This window comes from Muntiacus reevesi, chromosome 20, assembly GCF_963930625.1.
Source record: "Muntiacus reevesi chromosome 20, mMunRee1.1, whole genome shotgun sequence".
Lineage (NCBI taxonomy): Eukaryota > Metazoa > Chordata > Mammalia > Artiodactyla > Cervidae > Muntiacus > Muntiacus reevesi.
In genome coordinates, this window is record NC_089268.1 from 28,732,859 (window position 1) to 28,748,285 (window position 15,427).

Consider the following 15,427-nt stretch of genomic DNA (forward strand, 5'->3'; position numbering starts at 1 on the left):
AGTGGTCTTGCCTGGAGAATCCCATCGACAGAGGAGCCTGGTGGGCTACAGTCCATGTCGTCGCAAGAGTCTGACACGACTTAGCGACTAACCCAACAGCATGTAACCCTCATAACCTAGTATTTATCGTTAACCCTTGGGGCAGAATCTAGACCCAAGTGCAGGACTGCACTCAGTGGCTTCAGAACACCTTCCTGACTTATAGCCCAAGCTCACGGCCCTTAGGACATCAGATACATCAGTCAACTATTACTTTGGGTAAATGCCGCCCACCGGCTCCAAGACTGGGGAAAAGGTAGGGGGTAGGATCCGTCAGAACTACTCACTACCCACACCTGGCGCTGGTCGTTCCCTAATTCCAGCGCCAGCGCCCCCAGGTCACCTTGACTACCGGGCCAAGGACCCCGTGGGAACTCGAAGTCCCGCCACCTTGGGTCCTCCTGCGCCCGCGGAGGGGTGCCCAGAGAGAAGACCTAAGTGGCAAGAATCTAAATGAAGAGAGAGGCGCGGCAAAGAACTGGGCAAGCGGAAAAAATATAACAATGGGAAGGATTATAGTTTCCTTGATGTGTTTCTGGTAGTAAAGAAGGAGTAATAAGTGGCTTAAAAATTTTTTTCTTCACGCAGGCATTTTCTAAAGGCAACCCTGGAGCGCGCAGAACTACACAACTGTGGAAGGCCCGGCTTCCGGTTCTTTGCGCCTGCGCGCTCGCATCAACGAAGGCGGGAGGCCGAGGTGGAGGGAAAACCGGGAACCGGAAGTGAAGGCAGATTCCCTTCTTCGTCGCTGTTGCCGCCGCCATACGTCTTTGCCTTGCTCAGGTAAGCTTTGGCCTTCGGCACCATCCGCCTCCATCTGCGTTTCTCTGCGGCCATCCTGCCGCACGAGCTCCTGATAGCCCTTGTACAGGCCATGGTCTGATTGCTGGAGTCTGATTGGGTCGTTAGTTCCATCGCTTGCATCTTTTTCGAGATGAAGAAACTTTGGGGGGGAGGGAGGGAGGGAAGCTAGGGGGGCCCAATCCAAGATGGTGGCCCCGGCGCCATTGTGTTTTCTTTGCTTCTCGCTCCTTCGGTGGGCCCCTAGATTACTCGAGGCCCCAGTGACATTGAGAGGCGGCGCTAGGCGTCCTCTGGTCCTGGGTATTTGCGGAGGGCGGGGTCTTATCACTTTCCCGCTTATTTCTGGGTCCTGGGTCCGCGGCGGGAATGCGAAGAGGAGCCGGCTTCCAGGCCTACCTGGGCATTTCTCACCTCTGTTTGTCCACCGTTATTTGGAGCATTTCCTAAATGTTTACGGGTGGTGTCATTGTGTGTTTTTCGGAAACGAGTCATAGCTGAGGAGTAACGCAACAGTGATGTGACTGATGGAGGAGTGGGTTTTTTCTCCTGGCCGAGCCATTCTCTAGCCCCCACCCTCCTCCGCCACCATCACCGAAGGATTTTTTACGCGCAAGTATGAAGTGTCTGAGGAGTGGGAGACTGGAGTGTTGGGAGAGATGGATGGCAGCCACATGATGTTTCCATTTTGAAAAGTGAGCGCTTTGCGCAATGACGACCGTAAATCTATCACCCTTGACTGATGGCTGCTGTCGACACCTTGAGATTATAGGGAAAGCACAAGGTCTTTAATTGAGAAATTTTCATTTTGTCACTTAACATTCTCCAGTCTTGTAAGTTGTTAGTAGTAGTCTTGTTTTTTATGTGTTTTTAATTTTTTTTTCCTTACTGCTGTCCTGGAGGAGGAATTTAGAACTAAGCTGACCTTGCCTTTCTAGCTTTCCGGTTTCTGCTTCTCCGATCCTCTTTTTGGGAACCTATGTCCTAATCACCACCCCTGGGGAACACACTTTTCCCATTCCGTGTGTTATGTTTGCCTTTTGTTTCTTTGTCTTGTGTTTTTTTGTTACTTTTTTTTTCTTTGTTACTTTTGTTTCCAGGTACATGTGTCATAGTTTAGGGAAAGAAGAGTGTGGGGATGGACAGGATAGATGGTGAAGGCTCTGCTGATGACTGATGTCTCCTCCCTGTTTTTTTCCCCCCCCAGCTCTTCTGTCAGAAACTAGTGTGTTTCTTTTCCTCTTCTGTTCCTCAAGCCCCCCCCCCCCCCCCCCCTTGTCTTCCTTTATTCTGCGTTACCCCATCTGGAGACCCTTCCCCTTCGCCTGCCGGCTCAGTTATGGCGGAGAACGATGTGGACAATGAGCTCTTGGATTATGAAGATGATGAGGTGGAGACGGCAGCTGGGGGAGATGGGGCTGAGGCCCCTGCCAAGAAGGATGTCAAGGGCTCCTATGTCTCCATCCACAGCTCTGGCTTTCGTGACTTCCTGCTCAAGCCAGAGTTGCTCCGGGCCATTGTTGACTGTGGCTTTGAGCATCCATCAGAAGGTAAATTTCCTGTTGGGCATAGAGTACTCATAGGTGCTTTAAGGATACAAGAAAACAGATAATAGCTATGGTCCCTTACAGACTTATATATTGGATAGATCAGGAAATAAGTACCAGAACCTATTTCAGCAGTAGAAGATGTTGATATAGGTTAGTCTTTATTCATGATAGTATGTAAGTGCTAGTGATTTCAAAGCAACTTAGAGTGCCTCTTCTTGTCTCCTTGTTTTAAATTTTGTGTTTTAATTTAAAATTTCCAAAGAGGAGCTAGTTGGACCCTTGGACCAAGTCAACTCTCGTCTCTGCAAACCTTTATGGCTGGTCTAAAGATAGGCTTTTGGGTCAAGTACCAAGTTCTTCCCTGGTGGCTCAGACGGTAAAGCGTCTGCCTGCTATTTGGGAGACCTGGGTTCAATCCCTGAGTCGGGAAAATCCCCTGGAGAAGGAAATGGCAACCCACTCCAGTACTCTTGCCTGGAAAATCCTGCGGATGGAGAAGCCTGGCAGTCTACAGTCCATGGGGTCGAAAAGAGTTGGACGTGACTGAGCAACTTCACTTTCACCAAGTTCTTCATTTTGTCCAAGGTTGCAGAGTTGTGTCATCCAAAGCATGACAGTCTGAATAGGAAAAGTAGCCTGTGACAGGTACTCAAAAGTCATGGATTGTTACAGGTTAAGGAACATTGGGACAGAGGAGCACCTAAGATGACCAATTGGTTGATATAGGACTTTGGGCCCTGGAGTTAGAAGAGGCTAATACTAGAAGGAACTGGGAAGGTCTTGATTTGGGAATCACTTTGATCAAGGGACTTCCCTGGTGGCTCAGTCGGTAAAACGTCTGCCTACAGTGCTGGAGACCCGGGTTCAATCCCTCGGTCAGGAAGATCCTCTGGAGAAGGAAATGGCAACCCACTCCAGTACTCTTGCCTGGAAAATCCCGAGGATGGATGAGCGTGGTAGGCTACAGTCCATGGGGTTGCAAAGAGTCAGACACGACTGAACGACTTCACTTTCACTTTGATGGAGCAGAGAGAAAGGGGTATGGAAATTGACAAGAATTAAGAATTGAGTGGTGAGAAATGGGTTTGGCCTGGTGCAAAAATGTGGTGGAGTTCTCTGGAGATTGGAGTCTAATTTACCTTTTCTTCCCTACTTCTAGTCCAGCATGAGTGCATCCCTCAGGCCATCCTGGGAATGGATGTCCTATGCCAGGCCAAGTCAGGCATGGGAAAGACAGCGGTGTTTGTGCTGGCTACACTGCAACAATTGGAGCCGGTTACTGGACAGGTACACTTGGGGAGAGTGCTGGGCAAGTCATCTTGGCTAGTAGTGTTCAGGAAGGGTGTTGTCTCAGCTACATGATGCTTTCAGAGCTGTGAGTTCTTGATGCTCAGATGACCTTTATCATTCTTGACTGAGAGCCCTGGGGAATATTCTGTAGTAATCATGGGGTTAATGATTTAGATCCGGAATTGTAGCCACTTGTGATCTGCTGGGTATGCTTTTGTGACATCCCTGGTGAAGGGATATACTGTCTGTGTCTCCATCTACTGTCCCCCCACCCCAGGTGTCTGTACTGGTGATGTGTCACACTCGGGAGTTGGCTTTTCAGATCAGCAAGGAGTATGAGCGCTTCTCCAAATACATGCCCAGCGTCAAGGTAAGCCAGGGTAAGAGACTTGGGGGAATGAGGGTGTGGGGAGTTGGAGGCATTGGGGACTTGCTAGATCAGTAGTCTTCACGTCACACAGGTATTAAATACCTGTACACAAATAAACGTGTAGGACATAGTAAGTTCCTGCAACTTAGGTGTGTAAGAGATTTATGTTTGGATGTGAATTATACTTTTAGAGGTGCCTGCTATATTCTGATTAAGGAGAAACTTGTTTTGCTTTTTTTAAAAAAAATATTTATTTTACTTTACAACATTGTATTGATTTTGCCAACCATTGACTTGAATCTGCTATGGGTATACATGTGTTCCCCATCCTGAACCCCCCTCCCACCTCCCTCCCCATTGTTTTGCTTTTTAACCCATTGTATTGGTGTGTGTATACACTGTGTCAGTGTGTATCTACACTGTGTCAGTATGGGTGTGCATTGTGTAGCTGTGATATTCAGGGTGTGGCTCCCAGACCTGTGGTTTCATTGTCACTTGGGAGTGGTTGGAAATGTAGATAACATGGGTTCCACCCCAGACCTATCCAGTATGAACATGCATTCTAACAAGATTCTCAGGTAATTGAAGTTTGAGAAGCATATGTATATGCTTGATGTATATAATTTTTTATTCTCTTTGGGTGAAAAAATATAGTTTTGTTCAGATTAACAGTTTCCTCCTTAATTATTATATTTAGAACTAGGAATATTTGAGTAGTAGCCCTAAATTAAAAGTAATTTGTTTAAAGTAGTAGTATTTGGGTTTGGTAAAATAGTAGTTAATCCAAAAGATCTTATGATGAATTTGTCTTCTCCTGTCTAATCATACTTCACAGAGTACCTACCACTTGTTAACTTTTTTTTACTTCTGATGTTTTGTGAAACCAAGTATTAGGCACTATTTTCTCAATTTGTCTTAAAAGCCGTTTTGACTTTTCATGTAAGACTGTTTAGCTTGTTTACACTGTTCTTTTCCCCAGAACTTGGGGAAGCTATTTAATTTTCTAAATATAGTCAAAGCTCTATGTGTATGTGTCAAGTATATCTGTGTTCTTACATTGTCAGTTTCATTAGCATTTACTTTCTGTCCTTTTAGCAAGTAGTCTTGTTTATAGGTTGAAAACAAAACAGTTTCCATTGTTATGACTATGAAAATGTTTGTTGTTGTGCTCAGTAGAAAGCTAGGATGTAGTTCCACCTCTGTAGGTCTAATTCATCACCTTGTGGACTCAAAAGAGGATGTTTTTGGTGTCAAGATCAAATATAAATTTGATGAGGGAGTCTTTTTGTCCTTTTGCTCAATATTATGCTTCAGTGATTTGATAAAAGAGATTGGGCTAGTTCTGCAGAATGTCCTACCTCTGGATTTGTCTGGTTACTCTCCTGTGGTGGTGTTTTAACTTGTTTTTCACTCCCAGTGTTTCCTGTAAACTGAATTTTTTTTTTCTTTTTTCTTTTTGCTGTGCCACCTAGCGTGTGGGATCTGAGTTCCCCAACTAGGGGTCAAACCCATGCCCCCTGCATTGAAAGTGCAATAACCACTAGACCGCCAGGGAAGTCCCTAAACTGAAAGTTATGTTTGAAAGCTTAACTGATTCAAGTTAAAGATTTTTGGCAAGAGTTCTTCATAGATGATGCTGTGTATCTCCTGTTTTGTTGCAAACCACTTGTCCCACAATTAATGGTTTTAGATTTACCCTAGACTTAGGGCTTGATTGGTCTCTCCCTTTTGAAACTAAAAAAGCAGTTTCTGATGCTGTATTAAAGGCTCAACAGCCATTTCCCTAATGGTTTTAAGGTGGAGTAACATGTGTAGCCTAAATAGGGTTTATTCAAAGGAATTAAAAAATCTAGGGTCAGTTAGGAACACTTGATACCCGTGAGCTTTTTTTTGGTACTTGACACTGTTAATTTCTTGCCATCCTAATTTTTACAGTGAAGCCTGGCTTTGGAGTAGAGAAGGAAAATTGTTAGATTAAGTCAGAACTAAATACTAGTCCTCAGAGCCATGATCAGCCATGTACTTTAGAACAGGTCACTTTTGTTTCTTAGATTCAATGTTTAGGGGATACGATACTTTCAGATTAGGTGATCTCATGTTCCATTTAGCTCTGAAATGTTCTGAGGATTGGTTTAGAGTAAATTGAAAGGATGGGAACCTTGGGAAGGTTGACCCGACCCTTCCTTGTAAAATGTGGTTCTCTGCTGGGTTGGCAGGTCGCAGTGTTTTTTGGTGGTCTGTCTATCAAGAAGGATGAAGAGGTGCTGAAGAAGAACTGCCCGCATATCGTCGTGGGGACCCCTGGCCGCATCCTAGCCCTGGCTCGAAATAAGAGCCTCAACCTCAAACACATAAAACACTTTATCTTGGATGAATGCGATAAGATGCTTGAACAGCTCGGTGAGTTTTCCCAGTTGGGCTGGGGCTGGTCTAGTGATCTGGGAAGTTGCCTTTTGGAGCCAAATGATGCTTATTTGATACTGGAGCACTTTAGTGCCAGGACGACTCTTAATCTATCACCCATGACTGATGGCTCTGACTTCTCTGGTCAGTCTCTATTAGGCTTGTTAACCTTCCTTGGTGATCAAGGAGAAGGGTATCATGTTCTTCCTTTTTGTGGTAGATGTTTATCTTTGAGAGGAGGGACTTAGCTGATCTTGGATGTTAGTCACACCACCATTGTGTCCTTCGTAAATCTCTATAGTGGGTGTCATAGGGAAGAAAATGGAGCTGGAAAAGGAGACAGTCTGCTTGTTCGGCATTCTCACCTCAGCGTGTATCATCAGATTTATGGCTGAATAAATGTTTCGATTTAAGTTCTGGAATGAATGTGGAGAGTGTGTGTGGGAGTCTGTGTGGTGTGGTGTTCCAGTGTGCCAAGTGCTGTGAAGAAAGGAAGATGTTTTATGAGAACTCAAATTTGGTGAATGAGACTAGGGACGGGCATATACCCAGGGATAAGTCATTCCAAATGATCTTTGGCTATTCTAGATGGCGAGCTATAAAGTGGGCTCCAAGTAGAGATGTCATATTTGCCTGACTGGATAGGACAGTGTGATCCAGAGGAAGCGTGGAATGGACTCTGACAGCTGGAATGTAATAGGTGCGCGATATTGGTAGACAGTTGGAGCTTGGGGAGAGAGGAGTAGGGAGAAGGGCTTTGTAAGGACTTAATCTTTGTGAGCCTCTGCAGTGGGCTTTATCCCCATTTTCTAGTTGTGGGCTTTGGGGTTTCATCTAATTTCTTGTGTGGTTAAAATACACGGCTGGAACCTGGTCCATAGTCACTGTTCTTCCCACTGTGTTATAACCTTGGACATGATTACATGGCGGTTGGAGATAATAGAGTAGAGAGAGACCCGAGGCAAATCTTAACCCTGACCCGCAACTCTCGGCTCACCCATTTCCAGCAGTCCTTACCTGTCTCTGATCTTCATTTATGATATATGTCTCTTTTTTACTATAATTTTTTTTTCTTTCTCCTGTAGACATGCGTCGGGATGTCCAGGAAATTTTTCGCATGACCCCCCATGAGAAGCAGGTCATGATGTTCAGTGCTACCTTGAGCAAAGAGATTCGTCCAGTCTGCCGCAAGTTCATGCAAGACGTAAATACCCTTCTACCTTCTCTCCCTCCACTCCCCGCCCGCTGCCTTCTCCCCCTCCGCGCCCTCTTCCTCCAGACTCCCTTGTCCTTCAAGCGCCAAGAAGGGGGCACGTGCCCATTTGAAAGTGATGACTCCTTGAAGAGACACACAGAGGCAGAGACAGTTAGTGTTAGGGTCTGCGCGGCGGCAGGGAAACTCCGGAAGACTTGGTCGGGTTAATGTGAGAGCGGGTAGTGTTCGACTTTTTTTTTTTCATCACAGCATTTTTGAACCTCTTCTCCCTTTTGGGGGAGGGCAGGATTTTCTGCCCTACCACCCACCCATCGTCTTCTACATACCCCCTACAGCCACGCACCCTCAAGGTGGCATCGAGCATACAGCTGGAGCCTTCTGCTCCCCAAACTCACAACCTCCCGGTGGCAGGAGAGCAAGAGAGGGACAGACAGATGGCAGGGCATGTCCAAAAGAAGAGCAAACAGCACACATGAATCCGCTCCCTCCCCACCTCCAGGGGTGGGGGCCTTTGGCACCTCAATCCCCGAGTCCATACTCCTTCCTACCCGTACCTCCTCGCACCCGTCGGAACCTCGGTTGATGTGAGCCGGCAGCAGAGAAGCACCGTGGCGCGGCGGGGGAATGCGGACGCACCCGGCGGTGGATGGCGGCAGCGGAGGCCGCGGGGAACCTGACCAGGAAGCTGAGGACCAAACCAGCCTCTTTTTCCGTTCCCGGTTTTTTTCCTGAACCCAAGGCGTGCCGTGCTCCCTGTTTCTTTCCATTTGTGTTGGTGGGGAGGGGTGTTTTGAGTGGGGTGGTAGATTTTTTTTTTCTTCTTTTTAACTCTTAATATTCAGAGGGATATGGAAAAAGTAAAGTGAGGAGCTCCACTTGGGTGTAACCAGGTGGTGGTAGGGTCTGGGCTAGGCAGGCCCTTGTGTAAGCAGTGGAGTGTGTTCTTTCCCTCCCTGCCTGCTATGCTCCTTCCCGTGGGACCATAACTCTTACCTTTAGCTATATTTGGGATTCAATTTAGATAGGAAAGAAGCCATGGAACTTCTCTTTGGAAATCCTTCCTTTGCTAATCTGCATTCTGAAGTTCGGCTTCTGGTTTTCTCCTATAACACACTTATCCTTTTCCCAAATCTTGTACCCTGGGGTTTTACGTTAACCATGGCTTCATGGTGGCTCTGATGATAAAGAATCCACCTGCAATTCGGGACACCTGGGTTGGGAAGATTCCCCTGGAGGAGGGAAAAATTACCCACTCCAGTATTCTTGCCTGGAGAATCCCCATGGACAGAGGAGCTTAGTGGACTTCAGTCCATGGTGTTACAAAGAGTCGGACACAACTGAGCAACTAAGCACAGCACACAAAGGGAAATTGGGTTTTAGAGTTGACTCTTGTGCCAGTTACCACTTTTTTTTTTTTTTTTTTGTAAATGCTATCTGCCTTCCCTTCAAGGGTTGTGTGTGTATGTGTGTTTTGTTTTTAAAGATGACTGAGTAACTCTGCTGCTCTGAATTTGCTTCTTAGCACCACTCATTGTACCTTCCTCGTAACACTGTAGATCGTTTGGTTTTTCGTTCAGAGACCAATCTCATCTAAAACTATTTCCTTGTGGTCTGAGGGCAAGTTGCTACTCATCTTGAGTAATCTTTGCCTCTCTTTTCATGGCATTTTGACCTTAAGTCCATTGAAGCATTCTGATCTTCCACCTTCCTAATGGAGATATGGGAAGACATTTACCTTCCTTATGGAGATATGATTCTCCTAGTTGAGAGAATATTCAAATGGAGCTCTCCCCTCCTCTCCCCCGTTTTAAACCAGCTCGGATGGAATTATTCTGACCTCGAGTCACTGTTGCCGTGATTTCCCAGGTGTTTGCATCATGTTCTCGCTTTGAGAACCATTTCCCTTTGTTTCTTTCCGCCACCACCTCTGTTTGAGGTGATGGCATCTCGCCATTGGATGGTTGGACTCTGCCCTTTCCTCCCTGCAGAGTTCTTTCCCATAACAATTTTCAGTTGGGAAATTTTAAAACTCAACTGATAGGAAGGAAATCAGATCTAATGTACAAAAGACCACATTAAAATGTGGGTATTTTTGGGGGGGTGGGGCTGGGTTTTCAATCTTCTCTCTTCTCCCCATCCCCCCATGGGGTGTATTGGAGATCAACTTCCTCCACCCCCCCAGGTTTAACCCCCCCACTCTGCCCTCCTCCCGTTCCCCACCCCTTCCCTTCCCCCTCCCCCCCAGCCAATGGAGATCTTCGTGGATGATGAGACGAAGCTGACGCTGCATGGATTGCAGCAGTACTACGTGAAACTGAAGGACAACGAGAAGAACCGGAAGCTCTTTGACCTTCTGGATGTCCTTGAATTCAACCAGGTCAGTTGTCCAAGGTCCAATAGGGAGAATGAGTACATCTCCAGTTGTTGGCAGAAACCTTTTTATTGAGGAAGCCATGTATGCCATGTGAAAGAGAATGGTGGGAAAATTATTTTAAATGAAAGAAAGACTTAGGGGCTGAGCGTGAGCATGATGAGAACTGTTTTTCTGTTCCATGGCTGACACACAAAGTAAATTATAAAATCCTTGAGTCTTAATAAAGTTGGTGAGAGTCCCACAATAATTAGACATGTTAGGTTCTTAAATTTGTGTTTTGCACTGCTCACCTAGGGAGAAGTGTTTCATCACTTTACCTGTTATGTGATTTGCCTGCACTAAAAATCATTTTCTATAAGTTCTTACTGTGTTTGATGTTTTGGTGAGTTGGGAATATTGGTCATATCTTTCCAGACTTCAGATTTTTACTGTTCTCATGTGGTGGCTTCATTCTTGTCTCCTAATGTATCTGGTAGTTTTGGTTACTGCTTTCCATATCCTCTGCAGCATGTTTGTCTGCTGAGGAAAAGTCAGAGCCAAGGGAGAAAGACTTAGTATTTAGAGCAGAAGAGGAAGTATGTGATGGGGACTAAAGATTTCTTTTAGAAGAGTGTAATTACTGAGAACTCCTGCACGTAATCTTTCTCACATCCACATGGACGCACATCCCTCCAATCTCATACACACCACGCACGCACGCAGGTGGTGATATTTGTGAAGTCTGTGCAGCGTTGCATTGCCCTGGCCCAGCTCCTGGTGGAGCAGAACTTCCCAGCCATTGCCATCCACCGCGGGATGCCCCAGGAGGAGAGGTGAGTCAGAGATGGGCAAGATGTTTTGTGTCCTTGCGAGCAAAAGGTACCCTTGAGAGAAGAGAATCTCAACACTTTTTCTGCTCTCCTTTCTCATAAAGGCTTTCTCGGTATCAGCAGTTTAAAGATTTTCAACGACGGATTCTCGTGGCTACCAACCTGTTTGGCCGAGGCATGGACATCGAGCGGGTGAACATCGCCTTTAACTACGACATGCCTGAGGATTCAGACACCTACCTGCATCGGGTAAGCCCCACACCTGGAAGATATCCCAGTGTCCTTTCCCACCCCTTCAGTTTCTTTATCTTGCATTTCATCCCTCCTTTTGTGTGTCTTCCTTCTGTGGGGCCTGCCCATCCTATCACGTGTCTCCTTCCAGGTGGCCAGAGCAGGGCGGTTTGGCACCAAGGGCTTGGCCATCACATTTGTGTCAGATGAGAATGATGCCAAGATCCTCAATGATGTGCAGGATCGCTTTGAAGTCAATATAAGTGAGCTGCCTGATGAGATAGACATCTCCTCCTACAGTGAGTAATGATCTCATGAAGCTGCTTCCCCCAGTCCTTTAGATGCTCTTCGTTGCTTAGTGGGTTTTTTCTTAAAGCCCCTGGTGCATGGTGGCCACTTGACAAGTTCATCCATATTTCTGCCGCCCCCACCTTGATGCTCTGTTGGGATGTTTAGTTGACCTGTGTATGGGGATCTTTTCTCATCAAATTATTTCTCTTTCTGTACCCCCAGACCTATACTTTGACCCACGCACCACACAAACATCTGGATGTGTTGGGAGAGGGGGGTTTGTGCCTACTTTGATTTTTTTAAAAAACTTTTTCCCACGTTCTAGTCTAACTGCTGTATTTTTTCTTCAGTTGAACAGACACGGTAGAGGACTCACCCACCCATTCTGGAATGTGACAGTTCCTCTTCAGGAGACCGTACCAGGCGTGGGGGTGAAGGAGACACTACTGCTACCAACCCCGGACAGCCCCAGTCCCCCACCCCATGACTTCCCTCTGGCATCACCACCACTCCTAAAGCCCATTTCCCTGATTTGTCGGATTTTTTTTTTTTTTTTTTTAACAAAACTAAAAAACTCATGTGTCTGTGGTGTCTATAAGCGTTCCATCCCTTTATTGGATTTGGGGTGAGGTGGTTCTGGGACATAATCCAGAGTAAATTCCTGTGGGGACTGTGTGCCCTGCTGTGAGCTGAGGTCAGTGGGAGGTGTTGAACTGGGATGTGAGTGTAAAGACTGCAGAGGCCATGACTTCTCGTGACTATCCAACTTCTGGCTCTTTTGTGGCAGTTTCTTGTGTTTTCTTAGGGCCTGGGAGAGGCTGGGATGTTGCTGATCCAAGGACTGGGGAGCGTGTCGTGCAGTTGTCAGGGCTGGAGGGTGAAGGGGCCACTGATGGAAAGCTTAGGCGACTTCTCCCAGGCTCTCTGTGTCTCCGCATCTGTTCCTTTAGCTTCTGTGTCTTGAGCACCAGGGCCTGGGCTTCCCAGGCCCCTTTTTGCCCTTCCACCAGGGCCTGGTACAGCTCCAGCTGCTGCTCCAGCAGCTCCTCTGCCTGGGCCAGCTCAGCTGTGGGGTGGGGCTGGGACTCCTGGGGGGGTGGGGGCAGGGCATTAGGGAGAGGTCATCAGCCAGGACTGAGGGCTGAGGCTCACTGGAAGTGAGGAATTCTACCTCAGCCCCATTAATTTGAGGTCATCTTACTGCAGAACCAAAGCAGTTTCCTGTCTTGGGCATAGTCCTGGAGTGGGGTGTGGGGTGGTAGTTAGAGATCACGGCCCAGGGGCTGTAACTGGACTTTAAGGTGCATTTGGGAAGGGGAGAACTGGCTGTCCCAACCCTCCTGAGAAATAATTAACTGTTAGATGAGGGGAAGTTACTCTGTTCAAGGACTCTCTGAACTGCAAGGAGGGTAGGGTGCAGATAGAGGGTGTCTTGGGGTCGCAAGTGGGGTGGGGGCAGGGAGGGTGATTTAGGGAAATGAGGGTTGGGACTAGGCCACAAGCGTGGGGGGTGGGGGCATGTGCTGTGCTGTGCTTAGTCGCTCAGTCATCTAGGACTGCGACCCCATGAACTGTAGCCTTCCAGGCTCCTCTGGATAATCCATGGGGATTATTCAGGCAAGAATACTGGAGTGGGTTGCCATGCCCTCCTCCCAACCCAGGATCTTCCCAACCCAGCCATTGAACCCAGGTCTCCTGCACTGCAGGTGGATTCTTTATCATCTGAGCCATCAGGTCTGCTTTCCGCTGACCTGTGGTGACATGGAGGGGATTCTCTGCCCCACAGTACAAATTTGCCCTCATGCCCTCCACCTTCCTTGGTGCCACTTACCCTGGAAGGTGGCATCTTCCCACTGTGTGTGGAGCTTGTCTTTTCTGTGCTGCTCCTGGGACCCTGGGAACAGCACCTCCAGGAGCCCTGAAGTGTGGGGGCCCAGGATGGCAGGAGGAGGTGACGGCAGCATCGGGAGAGCCAGGCTAGAGGGAGGACCATGGCGGGTGAGGCAGGGAGCTGTCTGAGCCACCTCACAGCCACCAGGAACTGGCTCCCTCCGGGCTGTGGCCTCGCTTCAATGCCTGGCCCTGCCCCTGCCCTGCTCTGTTGCACCCACCCACCTCCCAACCTGGCCCCAGAGTCCAGGAACTTAGGTTCCCTAGTGTGAAATTGTTCCTGCCAGGCAAAATTTGCTTTAGAACTCTGGTCCCCGGCTTACCGTGTCTTCTGTCAGTAATTGTTAGCACCGTGTTTCTTACTCATTCTCAGTTCTGCAAGGGAGAATGAATTACGTTACTGCTTGGGAGATGAGGAAATGCTCAGAACTTCATTCAGCACTCTCTCATTCAGCAAGTATGGGCTGGGACCTGCTCTGGGCTGGATGTGCTCAAGGCTCCACAGCCTGTTGGAAAAGCCTAGGTCTGCCAGACTTGAAAGCTCACACCCTTGACCTGGCTCAAGTATTTTCACTTTATTTCCCTTTCCTCGTCTTGCTGGTGACCTTTCTCTTGTCCCTGTTGTGCATTGTACATTGTTGGGGTTTGCCTCCTCTGTTAAGTCAGCACCGTACACAGGTACCGGTTTCAAGCTTGGTTGAACTGGTGAGCACTCCCATCGAATCCGCACTAGAACAAAAGCCTTATCCAGTCACTGAAGCTTGTATACTGGACTTCCTGCAGTGTGTTCTGAAATGTCCTGTTGTGGCTAGAGGGCACAGCCATACCCCTGGCTCACAGAGTGGATGGTTCCAGCTTTGTTCTAGGAAAAAGTAGGTCCTCAGAAAAACATGCCCCGGAAAGCAAGGTTGCTGGACAGTGGACAGCTGCAGTTTCTCTCTGGGACATCACACTGAATTTGAAGGGAAGATGGCCTCTGCCATAGCGTGGGGGTCAGAGGAGCAGAGAGGGAGACCTTCCTGGAGGTCAGTGGTTCTTGAACTTGGGTTGAAGCAACTTTAGATAAAGTCAGATCTCTGGGTTCCCCATTAGTTGGCAGGTACCCATTTTTTCGTGGAAAAAGAATGGAGAGTTCCTGCACGATTTTGGAGGAGACAAGCCTTCCCTCTTCTCTCTCAGTGATCGGGTTATATGTGGGGGCTCATTTTTGAATTGCAATGTGTGCACAGCTTAAAGTCTTAATTGTTGAGACATAAAGGCCCAAACTACTGTTGTTACAGATAAGGGAAACTAGTACAAGTTTAGACAAGCCACAAGTAACATTGAAGTGAAACTAAGCACATTTATAAATTAAAAGCAAGATTAGCAGCTATTAATTGAGAAACTTCTGTAAGACAGTCTAGATGATGCACTAGTAACAAAGTATCCTACCTGAAGTTTAGCCATTTCAATCATCTGAATTTCTATTTCAGGTTATGAACTCCAAAATGGACTAACATCCAGTGATTTGCAGTAGGAAGTCCTAAGCCATGAATTATAGTAGAATCTGGATTTGTCTTTGTCTGTGAGAGCTAAAGAAAAGACTGATATTTGGATCAGTTCAGAACTATTGGATGAGCTGTGGATCTCATAGTCACGGAAACGAAGGGATGAAAATAGATAAATGTAAACCTAGACTTATGTTACTGTATATATTTATTTTTGTTACTCCTGAGGGCTAATAGTCTTTTTCTTTATGTGGTACAGTTTTATTTATGTCTCTTAGTCTTAATCAAATGAGAGGTCTGGCTTGGCCTCTGCAGGAGGGGCCTGTCTTCTGCCAGGGACAAGCAGAGGATAATGGGAGGTGTCTGGCACAAGGTTGAGGAGCTGCTCTGCTGATCCCACCTTTACTATAGCATCCTGCCCAGTGGATGGGCAGGCCTGGGGGGACTGACGTGAGTCACGTACCCTTCACGTGAAACCTGGGGAGATGGGTACTTAGGTATATTTAAGTTCACCCACTGCTTTAATGTGAGAAGTTTACTGAGAGGCACTTTTTGTTCCTGTCACAGGTGACCTTCATGGTAACTTTTCAAGAGAACTTTCTCATTTCACTTTTTTTGGCATGTGAGTGTCCAGTTGTTCCAGCACCATTTATGTATTCTATTCCTGAGTTCTCTG

General features: G+C 47.1%; 2 protein-coding genes and 2 non-coding genes across 4 annotated transcripts; 3 read left to right on the plus strand and 1 right to left on the minus strand.

The window, feature by feature from the left end:
• The first annotated feature begins 711 nt into the window (after positions 1-711).
• DDX39B (DExD-box helicase 39B) lies at positions 712-11,952 on the plus strand. The gene is made up of 11 exons (XM_065912124.1): positions 712-822; positions 2,048-2,390; positions 3,550-3,677; positions 3,958-4,050; positions 6,267-6,450; positions 7,539-7,657; positions 9,915-10,046; positions 10,746-10,855; positions 10,957-11,101; positions 11,235-11,382; positions 11,725-11,952. Exons 2-11 carry the CDS (start codon positions 2,180-2,182, stop codon positions 11,739-11,741), a joined length of 1,287 nt encoding a protein of 428 aa, XP_065768196.1. The 5' UTR covers positions 712-822; positions 2,048-2,179; the 3' UTR covers positions 11,742-11,952.
• Positions 1,510-1,588, plus strand: LOC136152017 (small nucleolar RNA SNORD83). Its single transcript, XR_010660175.1, has one exon. It is a non-coding gene; the product is annotated as a small nucleolar RNA SNORD83 (small nucleolar RNA).
• Positions 6,509-6,585, plus strand: LOC136152018 (small nucleolar RNA SNORD83). The gene has a single exon (XR_010660176.1). It is a non-coding gene; the product is annotated as a small nucleolar RNA SNORD83 (small nucleolar RNA).
• A 164-nt stretch (positions 11,953-12,116) lies between the features above and the next one.
• On the minus strand, positions 12,117-13,380 carry MCCD1 (mitochondrial coiled-coil domain 1). The gene is made up of 2 exons (XM_065912125.1): positions 13,206-13,380; positions 12,117-12,462 (listed from the first exon to the last, which is right to left on the minus strand). The coding sequence occupies exons 1-2, from the start codon at positions 13,365-13,367 to the stop codon at positions 12,133-12,135; spliced, it is 492 nt and encodes a 163-aa protein (XP_065768197.1). The 5' UTR covers positions 13,368-13,380; the 3' UTR covers positions 12,117-12,132.
• Positions 13,381-15,427: the final 2,047 nt, after the last annotated feature.

Bases quoted from the DNA above. Each gene is read 5' to 3' on its own strand.
- DDX39B (XM_065912124.1), top strand. From the start codon at position 2,180: ATGGCGGAGAACGATGTGGACAATGAGCTCTTGGATTATGAAGATGAT. The intron at 6,451-7,538 runs GTGAGTTTTCCC...TTTCTCCTGTAG, and splicing joins TAAGATGCTTGAACAGCTCG to ACATGCGTCGGGATGTCCAG. The intron at 7,658-9,914 runs GTAAATACCCTT...CCTCCCCCCCAG, and splicing joins GCCGCAAGTTCATGCAAGAC to CCAATGGAGATCTTCGTGGA.
- MCCD1 (XM_065912125.1), bottom strand. From the start codon at position 13,367: ATGGTCCTCCCTCTAGCCTGGCTCTCCCGATGCTGCCGTCACCTCCTC. The intron at 12,463-13,205 runs GTAAGTGGCACC...CCACCCCCCCAG, and splicing joins GGAAGATGCCACCTTCCAGG to GAGTCCCAGCCCCACCCCAC.